Source organism: Polyodon spathula, chromosome 12 (genome assembly GCF_017654505.1).
Source record: "Polyodon spathula isolate WHYD16114869_AA chromosome 12, ASM1765450v1, whole genome shotgun sequence".
Lineage (NCBI taxonomy): Eukaryota > Metazoa > Chordata > Actinopteri > Acipenseriformes > Polyodontidae > Polyodon > Polyodon spathula.
The window spans coordinates 26,554,639-26,571,851 of NC_054545.1; the positions used below are offsets into that span (position 1 = coordinate 26,554,639).

The 17,213-nt window shown below is 35.4% G+C and overlaps 1 protein-coding gene across 11 annotated transcripts in view; it reads left to right on the forward strand.

The window, feature by feature from the left end:
- Positions 1-17,213, forward strand: part of LOC121324203 (teneurin-2) — a 460,344-nt gene that overhangs the window by 213,393 nt on the left and 229,738 nt on the right. The window contains exon 1 of one of the 11 annotated variants that reach the window (XM_041265817.1): positions 11,043-11,448. The exons of 9 other annotated variants lie outside the window; for them this stretch is intronic. In XM_041265817.1, the coding sequence (XP_041121751.1) occupies positions 11,400-11,448 (49 nt within the window). In that variant the 5' untranslated portion in view covers positions 11,043-11,399. Of the gene's footprint in view, positions 1-11,042; positions 11,449-17,213 lie in introns of those variants that run through there. One more of the 11 variants, XM_041265811.1, reaches the window with a different exon arrangement.

Consider the following 17,213-nt stretch of genomic DNA (forward strand, 5'->3'; position numbering starts at 1 on the left):
CTTCTTTACAAAACTGTTCAAGCTCTGTCAATTTCCTTGAGGAGCATTGATGGACAGCAATCTTCAAGTCATGCCACAAATGTGATTAGATTTAGGTCGGGGCTCTGACTGGGCCACTCCAGTGTAGCTTTGGCTGTGTGCTTTGGGTCATTGTCATACTGAAAGGTGACCTTCCATCACAGTTTCAGCTTTCTTGCAGAGGGCAGCAGATTTTCCTCAAGGACTTCTCTGTACTTTGCTCCATTCATTTTCCCTTCTATCCTGACAGGTGCCCCAGTCCCTGCCAATGAGAAACATCCCCATAACATGATGCTGCCATCACCATGCTTCACAGTAGGTTTGGTGTTCTTTGGGTGATGTGCTGTGTTGGGTTTGAGCAAAACATAACGCTTTGCACTTAGGCCAAAAAGTTCAGTTATAGTTTTGTCAGACCACAAAACTTTTTGCCACATGCCTACAGAATCTCCTGAGTATTTTTGTGCATATTTTAAACAGGATTCAAGGTGGGCTTTCTTGAGTAAGCCAGATATGCTGAGTGCTTGGGATATTGTTGTAACATGCACACTTTGACTAGTCTTGGCCATAAAAGCCTGTAGCTCTTGCAAAGTTGCCATTGGCCTCTTGGTCGCCTCTCTGATCAGTCTCCTTCTTGCTCGATCATCCAGTTTGGAGAGATGACCTGATCTAGTCAGTGTCTTGGTGGTGCCATACACCTTCCATTTCTTAATAACTCAAGGCCTTTGAAATTTTTTTATACCCATCCCCTTATCTGTGCCTTTCAACAACTTTGTCCCGGAGTTCTTTTGAAAGCGCCTCGGTGCTCATGGTTGAGTCTTTGCTTTGAAATGCACTACCGCAGCAGAGCTAACCTACAGGAACTGCTGAATTTATCCTGAAATCATGTGAATCACTACAATTTAACACAGGTGGAGGCCACTTAACTTGGTGTGTGATTTTGTAGGTTATTGGTTACACCTGAGCTAATTTAGGGTTGCTATTACAAGAGGGGTGGACAAGAGGGGTGGAAGCTATTTCAGTTTTTGCTTTTTAATTAGTTTAAGATTAGATAAAAAAAAAACAACAACAAAAAAAAAACACGATTTTAATACATTTTAATTCCAGGCTATAAGGCAACAAAAGATGAAAATTTTGAAAGGGTGTAGACTTTCTGTAGACACTGCATGCATGTGTGTGTGTGTGTGTGTGTGTGTGTGTGTGTGTGTGTGTATATATATATATATATATATATATATATATATATATATATATATATATATAAAATGACAATGCGTTTGACAAAACTGTCATATGTTTGTCACTTTTTAAAATGATTATGATTGATTATGCACATAATTATACAGTGTAAGTAGCATTTATGAAGGTACTACAAGAACTACATAATGCCCTATTCAAGTGAAAGTGTTGTTGGATAAGGCAGCTTCTGTCTCTTTAAATTGAGTCTGTAGCATGCATGGGATAACATTGCCTTTGTCAGTTGTTCACTTTGAGTTCACAGTACTTTCTCACTGCAAATGTGGGGCAATCAAGAGTTGCAGTATTGTCCCAGGACTTTGCTCCCTCATAGTCTCCGGTTGAGACTTGTCAAGTGACTTTGCGCAACATGAATGTGTAAGAACAGCAGAACAGCATTGTGGTTGCTTAAAGCATTCCCAGCGCAATCAGAAAGTGTGAATCCAGCATTTCACAAAACAGAAGGTGTCTCAGACAGCTCATCCAAAAAAGAATCATGCATACAAATGGGATGTGAAATGTTTCAAGTACACATCCTTAAAAACGTCAGCTATAAACATTTGCAAATATTGAAAATTGGGAAACATTAAGAATTCCAATCTGCTTCGGAATGGTGACAAGCTGGCTGCACCTTGCTTGTTAATATTTATGAAAACAGTAGCAGTCTCCTAGGATCATGTGCCGTTTATTTCATTATCTCACAAAAAATTCAGCTCCGTGGCCTTGAAGACCTATCCATTGTCAAATACAAGTTGAAAAAGCAGTTTGTCAGTACCTTACTTTACAGAAATATTTTAACTCCAGTAAAATCAAATGCAGAGGATTTTATTAACAGCATCCAAAAGCGTCCAAATAGGAATCATACAGTAGGTGAAACAAAAACTATTACCCTTGTAGCTCAGGAAATATGTTGACAAACTTCTGAACTTTGGAAAGAAAAATAGTATTGCATTAGCTTGACAGCTGTGGAAACAACCTCCTTAACAAAATCCCAGTCACTAACAGTCCTGTTCTGCTGCTTTGAATCCCTGCTGGACTCTGATATTGAGAATCTAAATTGACAAATTAAAGAGATCTGTATGGTCAAATGAAATTGTCTGGATGGATCGTCTGTTTTTTTCTGTCCATAATTTACCGGTTAAGTCAACCAATAAATCCCTGATCGATTGGTGTTGTCTAGATTTGTTTCGATTCCCTGTGGCGCAGCTTCTTTGCGTTGGTAATTAAACAGCATATGGACATGGTTGTTGCTTAAATGATTGGTTAAAATCAAGTGACTCTATTCAGATTTAACCCTAAAACATGAAGACATTTTCGAAAAAATTTAAGCTGCAGTGCCCTCGTACCTTTCTTTGTTATTGTAGACACATTAAAGCTGCCCCAGAATGATTTCTGGATGAATGTTCTCTATATTTCTCCATAATTCATCCTTCTTTGATTCATCATAAATGTTGTTTGGCTGGCTGGTTTGTTTACTTTACAATCTTCCATAGTTTAGTTGGGTTTAGCTGTAGCTACCCCCTTGCTACTATACCTGTAGCAACATGGAGGTAACAATCCCACATTAGGTGTAACAAAAATACTTTTTTTTTTTTTTACTGTGCTTTGTAGGCTTGTTTACAGATTTCCACCATGAGCTTGTGACTAAAACCTTACTTAAAGATATTTTAAAAAACCTGAAGTGTTACAGCACCATTAAATATTATTAGAAAACAAAGGTGAACACCTGTTTTAAATGTCTGTCTTGCTCTCTGAGCTATAATGAATGTGTCACAGGCATTATTGTAAGTAGTAGCAGAGGTCTGCTGATTTTATTGTCATACCAGAAAGAGTTTTTAATGGAGGAGGAAGCATGTGATAGTGCCTCTGGAAAATGGAGACAAACTAGTCTGTCAACAAGGGTTATTTTATGGTTAAGTAGAGCACACAAGAGGCTAAACCATGCATTGCACCAGCACCACAGAATGACATTTTACTGTAAAATGAAACATTATTGTTGGATTCCAAGTTATAAGTTTAGATGTACAGCAAAGCTCTCTCATATAAAATACATCACAAGCAGTCGTATGAAATAAGTATTGGCAGGATCCTACTGTGTGATGTCTTAATAATTAATATTTATCAACAGTTCAACCTCTCATTCACTGTGATACAGGGTGTAGGGAGATTTTAGAAAATTAAGTAAAGCATGGGTTTGTAGCCATCATCAAAAGCAAAACTCTTGTTGAGACTCAAATCAGCGATTACTGGAATGTGTACAGTGTATTACAAAGTAAGTGTGTGTATACATGTTGGTATATAGCAAAATTAAATGAAAATGACTGAGTTGAGGACTATTTTAGCAAGGACACTAGATGAGCCCTGCATTGGTCATTCCTTTTTTTTTTTAATAGTTTAGTTATGTGCTACTTCCTTTTTGATTTCATTCAGCTACTTTTGATATGGACCCTGTGTATTGTTTCTTTATCCAAACTGTACCGTGTCCTGGTATTGAAGGATAACACTATTACAAATGAGAATTAAGAGTATAGGATGAACAAAATATGTATTAATATCGACAATGGCGGACCTGTTACGAAGAAACCAAGTGAGAAGATAAGACACTCAGGCCCAAATTTATAAAGGGGAAAAACCGGCCGCAAAACGCCATGTAACGAGCGTGTTCAATACGGCCTAACTCAGCATCAAAATAACAACCTATTGTATAGACCAATTTTGTGAAGTAGGCGATTCCAAAATCAAACAGATTAAATACCCCTCACCGCAAATTGCATATTAGTTCAACTCCTTATTTCGTGTAGAATAATTTCAGGCTGTGACAGGGTTGGCTGAGTGGTGATTTCAGGTCAGATGCAGGAAGAAAAACAAAGGAAAATACTGTGGTGCAACAGGCACAGCTTGCACCATTTTTATTTTTAAATAAAAAAATTAATAAAATATTTTAACAAAAAAAAACCCACTGCTCAAAGAGCAAATAAAATAGATACACAAAACAAATCACAAACACAACAACTAGACACACAGGTCAGGCTGGGCAGATCGCTTTCACTGATCCTGTGTGTATTTTTTGTTTTTAAACTGCTCTCGCTCTGTTCTCTCCTCTGAACACACATCCAGAGTGCAGAGAGCTGCAGGCTTTTATTTACTAAGGTCGAGGGGTTAACTATCAATTCTCTCATTACCCCTCGGCCAAAATCTGCATGAGTTTTTTAATTCGTAACTGGCTGAGCTGCCAACCTCACCTCTGCCAGAACATATTCAAACAAAACAAAAATGCACAGCCTTCGCCATCACATATAAATACAATAAATAAATCATAAAACACAAATACAAAATAACACAAATGAGACACAGGAGCAGAGGGGGAGACCCCGTTCTAACAATAAATAAACAAATACATGTACAGGGCTCCTCACCCTGTTACACTGACGTGTAGACTTTTCAAACTTCAGAAACAATAAGTATTTACTTACATCCATGACAGTCAGACAAAATCCTTCCATTGTACAGCAATATGTTCAACAACAATAACTCCATACAGCTTCATACGAACAGTCTTCAGTTTGACTTATATCTTCTTAAATTCTTAAGCAGTTGCATCTCTCCTATTTCTTATGTATGTTTGTATTTCTGACAATGTATGATTTTAAAACATATCTGTGTGTTCTATAATATAGCTACATTAGTCAGATGTGCCTACAACCAGCTGTACTGTACTTGCTCTAGCTACAGACTATCTGCATCTTCTGTACCTCTGCCTTTTTTTTAGTTTTACCATTTTCTTTCAAACTCAAATTTAACAATACTGCCTGAACCAGTATTGTTAAATACCAGAATGCCATATTACAAAATATAAATTCTGTAGGCATTACTAAAATAACTGTGGAGGATGAGCTCTATTGTATTACATGTGTATGAGACTTTTTCTTTCGTGCGCCACAGAATATCGTTCCATCTTTTCTTAATCTCCTCCACTGTTCTTCTAATAATGCCTGTGCTCTAGAATTAAAGGTTCTCATTTGCCACTGTATGGAGACCTTTTTATATGGATTCTATATTCTCTATTTGGGATTCTAAATTCTCTATTTGCATACTTTCTTTTTTGTCATGTAAGCTATGAAAAATTGGAATTTGCAAAACAATACGAATTATAAACCGTAATTTACAAACTGACTTGATCAGAAGGGTTAAAAAATGAGCTCTTTGTAAAATGTTATCAATTGTTTCTTTGTCCTTGAAAACGATGTCTCCTTCTTGCTGCAGACTGGTCTCCCAAATCACCTTTCCTTTTATATAGCCTACTGTCTGATTGCGGAAAATTAACGCCTGCTTTTCAGAGTTCTTAAAATAATCACGCAAATACGAGGCCTGCAATTACCGTCAGCTTTAATAAATTGGACAGAATATTTAATAGACCTAATTTGAAAAATCCCCTCCCAATTTTAGCGATTTTGTTCAGAAACGCCCCACAATTACATATGCATATACAGAATTACATATGCATCGAGGGCTAAAGCGCACAGAGACATTGCCTCTGCAAATCACGTCTTAATTGCGTGCTTATGCAATTGCGTGTGTTTTATAAATCCCATACAAGAACTCAGAAACCTCAGTGCCCGTTTTACTGTTGTAAAACGTGTAATTCTTTTATAAATCTGGACCTCAGTGCTATGAATTCGGTATAAAATACCCAAGTGTAAGTCAATGAGTGATATTACCATAAGAATGTTGTACGTTAAACAAGTCCTACATTAGACATTTAGTGCAACAAAAGTTAAGTGCAGTTAGTTCCATTGAAATAAATGTCTACTTCTCACAACTGTCAATTCAAGCAGGGTGCTGACAACCCTAATTGATATCTACGACCCCCTACTGTCTGTCTGGTTTATTACATTACCAGACAGTATATACTAATGAAACTCCAAAACCGCCTACTGAACATTTTACTCATTACACTGACATTACGCTGACAAAAGGCAACATGTCTGGAATCCTGTCCCCCCCCCCCGAATGCACTTTCAACACTATGGAGAGTAGACGATTGGATCAATTTGTGTAGAGGGCTAGCAGCCTCTCGGTTTGGTAGGTCCTTCTATACCCAAGATGTCACAAACTCTGATGTTTTCTGAGAAACAGTCTCAAAAGTGCCATTGTCCATTCTGAAATATAAACTTTGCTTCAAGTTTCCCTCCCCAATCCACACCCCCTCCCCCCAAAGAATGATTCCTTCACAACCAATTGAGAAACAGCAGACTTGAATAAGTGCCTATCTGGTGGTTGAGAACCCCCAGTTGGCATCATTGTGGCAGGAGTTTTATTTACCCAACTCCTCCAGGGATCTACACCATCTGCCATTGCTAGTACTGTACTTTGTGTGGTTATAGCAGATAGGACAGACCTGTCAAATTAAAACCTGTGCTCAGACCATGTGGTCTGCTACTGCTAGTACTGTGGTTAACAGCAGATAGTTTATAACTGAGGCTTGCCCCCTCTGAGGAGCCAGAACCTTTGCTATTATAGGAATGTTGAATCAAGGGTTTCGGTTAAAATGAAAATTCTTCTTGCATTCTAGACAATATTTTAGTTTTTGTTTTACTGAACATATATAATATATATATATATATATATATATATACACACACACACACACACACACACACACACACACACACACACACACAAACATCTGTATCAACAATCACACTAAATCATAATTTGGATTAAATTCAGAACCTTATTATAAACCCCTTTCCCTTCCCCGCAGTCTCTCCCCTGCTGTGTCATGAAAGATTTGGCACAGAAGATATTATTTCACAGTCACATTTCTTAGTTTCCGCCAAAGAACAATTTAATTTGATTGGCCTGGCTATTTTGTTTGATTTGACTAAAAAAAAGAGGGCCAAGGATATATTAGTCACTTGTATTGCAAGTCTGTGTCCAGGTGCAGCTATAGTAAAATCCAAAATAATATCCCTTCCTGCACATTTATCCTGAGGGAAAGGGAAGGATGAGTTTTTAAGTATTTTCTGTAATGTCAATATTGTTGTTTTGAAATTAAATCTACTGACAACAGTGAATGTCAGTACAGCAGTCTCTGTGTATAGGAACACCTATTAAGATAACACTTTGGCTTAGGGAACAACCTTGTGGTGAAACTGAATTTTTCCATTATTAATGCACCGCCTAAAGGAATAGGAACTTCGCTTAAAAGAACACCTTTTTGGCACTGATAGTGATTCATTGCAAACCGATTCAAAACTGATGCAATACTGTTTTGTAACCTGATAACTCATCATCATCAAAATCAAACTCAAGTAATTAACGTCTTTGTTCAAATACATGCTTCTCTTGAACTGTACATAATTACTGTTACTGTTTATGGCTTTGATTTGATTACTTGTGATGTGAAAGGAAAATTTCTTTTTCATTATTTTTTATGTGGTGCCTCTGTTCGCTCCTAATAAAATATCAGGATTAACTAATGAAACGCTCTTTGCGGGAACTGCTTACAGTAGATCTATTCAAGTACATCCTTGATCACTTCTAGGTCGATTGGATTTCAGCTGGTGTTAACTGTAGGAGCCATTCATTTCATCATGCAAATGTTTCTCATATTCTCTTCACACGTCAGATGCTAATTAGCAAAAATCTAACTAGTGTTAGAAGGTGAATCACTGTTGGGAAGCTGATTTGGTCTATGAGCTATGCTGGATGAGACCGATGCGAGAGTGATGCTGAAAACTACAATGCACTACAGGGTAAAAAACACGTAAGAGGATCTTTTTTTTTTTTTTTTTTTGATGTCCTATTTAAATTAACTTGTGATAAAGCACTGGGAGAGAGGCAGAACGCCTTTTAGTTTCATCTGACAGGGTTACTGCAGTGATTTAATCAGAATTATTTTTTTTTTGGGGGGGGGGGGGATTCACTTGCAGCTCCTTACTTAAAACAGATGTTTAAAAAAGCCATACACATGTGTACCTGTGTGGTCTGTATTTCTAAAATGTTCTATTATCTTACATATTTCAGTCATTCTTAATGTGTTTTACAATTATTGAACTCTTTACAATGGATTGAATACAAAATCTTTGTCAGTTATTTCAGTAAAGTAGATTTGCCTCATATTGATGCTGAATGACTATATTTAAAATCAGTTACTTAAGGAAAACTATACAAACTTAAATGTACCAAACAGATTACTTTTTCAGTAGATAACTGTATGTGTCACTGATTGTTTAAATTAGTCTCAGGGGTCTTCCTTTGGCATAAATTACTGCTTGGCACTATCTGTATGTCTGTTTTGGAACAACAGTAATATGGACTTGGATATGTCCTATGCCCAGTTTATGCTCAAATCAGAGTGTATCTTCATACTAATAATTCAGTCAATTTAGGTGATGTGTAACACATTTTTGTAACCAATAGTAAGTGGTGTCCTGGAACAACTTGGTAACCCACAATTTCATTTTCTGTAAAAAAAAAAAAACCTACGCAGATATCAAACCCCTGTTATTGATTTTCATTACCAAATTAATAAAATTTTCTGAATGCTAAAATGCTTGTGTCAATTGTTTTCCATCATCAATTTTTCAGAAAACATTTTTTTGATGGCAATATAAAGTTAAATGAGGTCAATCTGATTTGAGTGCAATATCAGGTGGTTCCAGGACACCAGCATTAAATAGCAATTCCCACTGCCTTTGCTGATAATGCTATGAAGAAACATGTGTAATACCTTACCCTTTGCTGAATTCTGCAAGCACGCTGCATAAAAACATCAGGCATAAAGACATGGTGCTACTGTTTGCAGGTTTATAGCCCAATGAGAATTATGAGCATTAGGGATTCAGCTCACACATTGTATTAAGATACATTTAACAGGAGACGTAGTTCTATTTAAAACATAACGAGACATGTCCTTGTTGAAACTAAGAGATGTTTAAGCGTTTCTCTGGCTGTGTCGTGTGGCCCAGTGCAGTCAGATTTATGTGTGAAGTCTCAAGGGCCTTTCTCGAAAGGTTAACCAGTCTTTGTTCGAGCTTCCATAGTAAAATTAATGGTCATATGCCCCCAAAGAATACTGGTTGAAGTTCTGAGGATAGTAAAATGTAGAAGCACTGGCTTTGATCTTGTCACTTGATGGGGAGGGATATATTTCCGTTAAACCTGGCCATATAATAATATAAAACATCATGTGTAAATTCGGCATTGTGTCTCAGGGCTAGTGGATATTCACTATTTATTTATTTTGCTTTTTTTCTCAGCTTGGAAGGTGTGCCTTTTATTTCTGTCATCCTCTGCACGGTTCAGATGGTGACAGAATCTACTGCCAAGTCTGACGTCAGTTGGGGGAACAAAGGGAAGGAACAGGGGACATCTGACAAATTAACACCAGCCTATCACCTTCTTCACAAGTAAAATGGACTTGGTGATAGGGTGCTTTATCTATTATTATTCACAGAATTAAATAATCTGTTTATAGAGTTTGTATATATCTTAGCATCGGTGTTACTTAAGCAATAGAACCCTGATTCGGGGGCATTACCATCTATAGTTCACCAAGTTAGGAAGAGAAGAACTACGGCTGTACAGAAAAGCATTTGCATGAGCTTGACTGTAGTACCCCATGTTAATACATTTAAGGTATGCATAATTCCAATTCTGTTGTTATAGTTCATGACATGCTCTCTAATCGAGCATTGATAGGTTTCACTTAACATAATATATCTATATTAGAAAAATGTAAAGTGTTAAAAAAAAATACATATAGTATATTAAATCTTGGGAGTCCTCCTTCAATCAGGCCCCTGTACAGGGTGAGACCTGAACTACATTATTTATTATAAATTATAAATATATTTATATATATATATATATATATATATATATATATATATATATATATATATATATATATATATATATATATAGTTTGGATGTACACAAAAGGTTTAAATAAATACAAAATAATTGATTTCAGTGCAGTTTATTTTTCCCTGCACTGTGTTTACTTTACTTTCTACACCGCTGAAGAAAGGCTTTCGTCTGCAACGTACTGAAATAATTGATTATTTATGTTTTGCACAACCCCATGGTTGGCTTAAGGGTATCTTGCTATCGGAAGGTTTTGGAAGCTTAATGTTTAACGGTGCCATTCAAATCAGACAACTCAATCTTATGGATTCAGTCTGGTGTATTGTACTATATCTTGAGGCAGCTTCACTGTATTACTATTCATAACCTGTGTTCGTTTTACTGTAGTGTACTAAATGTCAAGTTGACCAACGAAAGATGATACAGTCCTTTAGAAAATAATTTAATTGAAATGACATGGACTGCAATGAATTATGATCAAAGGCCTGCAGGGTGATTGATGAGAAATGAATAATTGCATTTTAGGAATTAGACCTTGTCAATCCTATGGCACAGCTAGGAGTCTAGTCAAACCTCACAACTCCAGCACCCTCCTGTAACACTTTATATAAACTATGTTACTAGCATTATAGAATTAGCAACATTTACTTTCATGAGAGATTATTTTCATGAGGCTGTTCTAATTTACTGTAGGCTTCAACATTTTACAGGCTTAAAAACACCCCGATTATACCAAAATCCCATGGAGATAAACTTATTTTTCTGCCAGTGCTCTCTCTCTCTCTCTCTCTCTCTCTCTCTCTCTCTCTCCCCTCTCTCTCTCGTGCACGCTTCCCTGCTCCCTCTCCCTCACTAGCCCACTCCCTCTCCTCTGTATCCCTCTCCCTTTCTCTGATGTACACACATTGTCACATTCCAATGACTTGCCTCTTTCTCTCCCTCTGTCTTCACTCTCACGCCTTGCAGAGCTGTAGCCGGATCTTGCAGGCACACGGCTATCATCAGTCATGTGCAGAGCTAGGTTGGAGCAAGAATCCCGCTTTCTGTTTACTCCAGCAAAAGATTGAGGTGGTTTTCTTTTTATTAAGCCACCTCCCCACCCCTCCGTCTCTCTTCCTTTATCCAAATACCTGTGGCCTCTGGAGAGGAATAAGCAGGATCGACAAAAAGCTATTCAATTAAACTTCAGAACCAACAGCGTTTTTGTTTTTTCTGTGAATAGAAGGACTTGGCTTCTGTAATTTGAAACCGACCGTCAAGTGGAAAGGCTAGAGATGCTTCCCTCTGGTACTCACAAGGGGAAAACACTTGCTTGTGAGGCAGGTAAGGTGTGCCTTTGCATTGTAACTAGTCGGATGAAATGAATGTGTGTTTGTGATTTTGTAACTTGTTTAGAAAAGTGGTACCTTGCATTGAAATAATTAAAACATGGATAGGTAACTTAGATGGTCGTATTACAAACCATAGCAATACTGTCTGTAGTTTATCTATGGTCTATTAATAACAGTGCTAATAAAAAAAAATAATAATACAAATTAAAAAAAAAAAAACAGTATCAAGCTAGTGATTGACTCCTTGCATATGTAAAGGCATAACACCATATTAAATGAATCCTTAAGTGCAGTGATTTTTTATATTTAATAATTGTATCACTGTGGTTGGGATGGTGGAGGACAGTTATCATCATTGCTGTTTCTTTCATGTGAATTTGAGAAGGGGGGTAGTAATTTAAAGCTATGTGGTTTACCAGCAGCTAGCCAGCATGTTATATTTATGATACTGTAGATGGGTGCTGCGCTGATTTAAACAGGAAGTTAGATTTACTTTTCACTTTGTTATTTTTTGTAAGCTTTCTGCAAATGAATGTTAAAAGTAAGTGTGTGTGTGTGTGTGTGTGTGTGTGTGTGTGTGTGTGTGTGTGTGTATCTATATATATATATATATATATATATATATATATATATATATATATATATATATATATATATATATTTTTTTTTTTTTTCCCCCTAAGTTGAATTAATTTCAATAGTCCAGCCAGGTTGTGTTGTTTACACATACATGGTATGTGCCAAATATTGGTTGGACATGGTTTCTGCATATGTTTTGTGTTGGCTCTTTTATTTAATGTTGTGTGTGGCATTTTCTGTCAATATTTGTCTGACACATGCATTGATTTCCCTGCCCTTGTTTTTTGTTGATTGATTATATTTCTGTTCTAGCACCTATGGTGTTAAACTGTCTTTTCTGTTCTATGTAAAAATAAATAAATAAATAAATAAATCTGAAGGTAAAAAATAAGGATTAAACAAACTAGTTTGCTTATCACATTTCCATCAGTCACAAAAATGGTCTTGTGCTTTCAAAGTGTTGACAGGTAGAAGCAAAATAACACAGATATGCAGATGTTTTCATGGAGGATTTATTTATTTATTTATTTATTTATTTTTTTCAAGTTTAACAATGTATATTTACTGAATCAAGGAATATTAACATAGTCCAGAATCGAAGTATTCTATCCATGCATGCAGTATTATTTGAAAAGGGTCTTTCAATGAGATTACGATTTTCACTGTGTTATCCTTGGAGTATTGAAAATATTGTAGTTGCTAATTTTAATACAAAACGGCAACATTTTCTTTGTACAATATTGTCACCTTAAGACCAGCAGTTTTTCAGGTAAAAAAATCTTTAAAATTTAAATGCATGATGAAATTAATGCTTAAGCAACTATTCATATGGTGTGTTTTTGTTTCTTAATTTTACAAAGAGAATCAATCTTTCTGGTTTTCTTAACTCACTGCTGTGCTTAGCTTTTAAACTAGTCTTCTGCAGGAACCTTCAAACTGAGAAAGCAATTACCGCTCTAAAAAGTCAATAGATTTTTTTAAAGCCTATAATTTGTGGTGAAATACATTTTTAATGTAAAAAAATATCTATATTAACAACACTTGATATATAAACAACTTTAAAGATATAATATAATTACTAGATAATATGATATAGTATATATAGATATATCTATAGACTGTACATCTGTTATAAGCATGTACGGTATATCAATATCGATTGATCTCTAAGCTTTTAACCTCAAAGTGCAGGCAATACATGTAGTTAAGAAACTGTGGTGAAAGCCTTCCTAAAAATCAGGAAAGGATTGATGAGACAAAAAAGACAAAAGTATCTTAAATATTATTATTTAATACTGCAAGCACACTACATATCCCTTCTGTGCATCACCTTCCCTCCTTTACCTAATAAAGTATTTTAAATCAAACAAACATGTTTGCATGTTGCATAGCCTCATTGATTATGCATTAGCCACTGTTAGCATTGATTGTGTACTAACCGTTCAACTGCTTTACTGCTGAAGTGCGGTTTATCCCTCTAACAACATACAGTATCCAGCTTGCATTACTTCTTGTGGGTTGAAGTGGCTGTTTCTTGTGCTGTTGTCGTAAGCATGCACACAGAAAATATATATATCATGTTCAATAACAAAAAAAAAGTTGTTGTACCCCAAATAATATAAATAATATTCCTGTTGACATACTTGTCCACCTTGTTTATTATATGTGTTTGTTTCCCTACTATTTATCTACTATGAAACACAATGCATACCTGGTTTACAAAAATGCACAATTTTACCTCCCTTGGTTCTCATTAGGTGGCAGTGTCCTGCTGCACACCTGACAGTATTTTGGGAAGACTTGTGTTTTGTGCATTTAAAGTTATTATCAACAACATAAAATAAATATTAGAATGTGTGATAAAATCAGTGTTTATTTAATTATTAAACATTAGGTTTAACTTTAATTTGTTATTTATTTATTGATTTTTTTTTTGGGAAAGTAAAATGGTCCGGCCAGGTTTTTTTGTTTGTTGTGGTCAATATTAAGAAGTCTTTTAAAGAGGAACTGACTTTTTTTGGACTGTAAATCCCTATACCACCATCCTACAACAGAAAGTCTCTATAGCAATGTTGCCATGCCCACTTCCTTTCCCAGGTGATTATGGGTTAAAGATTACATGTATAGTAGGATAATCTGTTTATAATGGCCACTCTGTGTGTATTCTGTATGTTAAATCACAATTTTAGGATATTTTTCAGTTCCTTGACCAGTTTTTTCGGATAACACTGTCGTGTACTTGTCACCTGGTTGTTTTCATACACTACCGAGAATCTGTGCGATAGAATTACTGAACTAACACTATTTTAACTGTGTACAGAGACAGGTGGCCTATTTTAAACCTGCATATGCACTGTCTGGTAGGACTTTTAAATTCCCTTTATCTGTAGAAAAGCAAAAAGGTACACCACTGAGTATATGCAAGTGTGACCGGAGATAAAAAGTGACACAACATCCTGGAGGGTTGTTGTGTGATTTACGTGCATTTTAGCAGCAGTGGGGCTTTGTTAAACAGGTGTCAAGAATGTTGTGCATGTTATATACCAATATTATAGAACAGCCTGCTGAGGTCTTGCATTGCATTGTAATTCGATAAGAATATCATGGTATGAATTTATAAAGGACTGGCTGAATAGACTTACTGAATATAATTACAGTTCCTAGTATACCGTATGAAGGCATGGCAATAGTGTTGTGGTAAGGACCTAATCAGATTTTCACTGCATGTCGCTAAATAAGTGTGGGTGCAGTGTGTATTAGTTAGTAAGGACCATGTATAAGATTAGGACATAGGACTTTAAAATGGTCTTGCAAATGGTTTTTTTTTGTTTATGTATAGGCAAACAAATGGTAATCATGACGCTTATGCTTCAGTGGGATATTGTTATTCCTAGGCATCAGTGAGCTGCTTTAAAAAAAAAACAGGCTGTCCGTCTTAAATAACCAAAAATACAACTTGCTTTCATGTGCAACTCCTCACCTGACATTACAAACGAATGTCTTATGTCAAGACGATGCTGTACAATTACCCATTGCATAGTTATCCTTTGTGTATTAAAATGGAAAGATTATAATTGGAAATATGGACTTCATTAACCCTATTGCCCTTAGCATCATATTAGCATCCCATTAGAGAGTATGGGACTTAAAAGGAAAAAAGAAGAAAAAAAAAACCATTATTGTTTCTAAAAGGTAGTGATTTCTAATTTGGTAAGGGGGCAGTAGTAAAATGCAATCTATTTTTTTCCAATATACTGTTATTGGATTATCTCTTGCTATTGGACTTTCTATGTTATCTTGTGAAATTCAAGCTCTCATGGTGGTCTGTTGATCAAAATACTTATTATAATCACTTAGCTGACTTCACTGACCATTAAATTGATAAATGATTCACCTTTGCTTAAATTTTGCCAGCCTCTTATATATCTGAATTATACAGCTGCTTTATGTGGTTAATAATTTGTTTTAACAGCCAAGGATTAAAGCCTAGGTGAAAAAAAGGAATTGAAAAAAAAAAAGGACCAGGTGCTTTTCTATTCTGACGAGGTCAGGCGTAGGAATTGTATAAGGATACTAGTCATGCAAAGCATTAGTTTTATTTGTTTTTGTTTTTGTTTTGACAATGTGCATCAATATCTAAAAGGGCAGATAATTTTAACAGTCTGTAAAACCATCAGTTACCTTGTTCCCAAACATGCAGTAAACACCAAACTTGTGGAGGCAGATCAGTATAGTTTCTTCTCTTCAAATGTTAGCATCTCATCCTTGAGCTAGCAAGAGCACCCTCTGCTGGGCAAACTGATGTATAAACCTGAGAAATAGACTAAACTCATAAAACTAACATAATAATATATATATATATATATATATATATATATATATATATATATATATATATATATATAGTTTCGATATGTTTAACATACCTTTTTCAAGGGAAAGTGTGTTTGAAATCAAACATTGGAGGTATTTGTAGGCCTTTTGATACCATGGTAACCACACATTTATTTCTCTTTAAATCTAATGTCTTTGGTGGTGTAATTCACTATGTAGCTAATGATGTAAAAATCTACTGTTCCTTTCTGTTTAATCCTTAAGGCATCATGGGATCTAGTCTATTTATCCATTTATTTATTTTTATTCTTCTATATTGTGCATTATCTAGTTAAACTTTTCCTTCCAAAGTGTATCTGTTTCTTGTAAGGTGCTGAACTATTGGTTCATTTTCTTTCATATTTCTTATATTTGATAAGTGGTTCTGTTTTCTTTTATAAATACCTGACTCCTACATATTTTATGTTATTACATTTTATGCAAAATATACCATATACAAGGTTGCTATCCTTACATGACAGATTTTTTAAGACTGAATATTTATTCTCTGTATTTGTGATTTCACTTTTATCATTACCACTATATTTGCACACTACATGTGGTTTTACAGGTTGCAATGTCCCTTAATGTATCTATGACCCCTTTAGGTTTACTGTGGACTAAAACGCCAGCTAAATTTGCATCCCTTCTAAAAGTAATGATTGGTGCTTTCGGAAATATTTTGTTTCACTTTTTCTTAAGGAAGTATACATAAATGCATCCAAACTTTTTTTTTTTTTTTTTTTTAATCTTCGTATATCTTAGAAACTTATATGGGAGCATTTCTCCACTATTTTTCAATATATAGGGTATACCTCACACGGAGATGCTCCAATGCACAGGTGTATCTCTACAGTACTCCATAAAAATAATGATAATAACAATAAGTAGGTGCAGGCAGAGAATGAAGTTTTTAAATTGCTTTCTGCATGCAAATAGGACTGGTTTTGCATGCAAATCTGAATGTTTTTCAAAACACATGCCCTCACTTAAATGGAATATATTCAGGTTGTGCAAGCCCCATTTGACGTGTGTGATGGCTTTTGTTGTCAAGTAGGTCGATGTCTAATTAGAAATTAGGTTAGAAATGTAGTTTTTCTGTCAATATTTCTAGGAATTTGTCATGATATCCTTAGGCTGGAGCATAAGGGGACATCAAGAAAGTGTGTATCCACAGGGTTCTGTTTTAAATAGTTTGTATATACATTTTTTAAGTTTGTATACTAGCCTTGTATTTTGAAAGATTCTGTTTGCTGTTTGCCGCAAAATGTTATTAATAACAAAATTACATATTGAAATAACAGA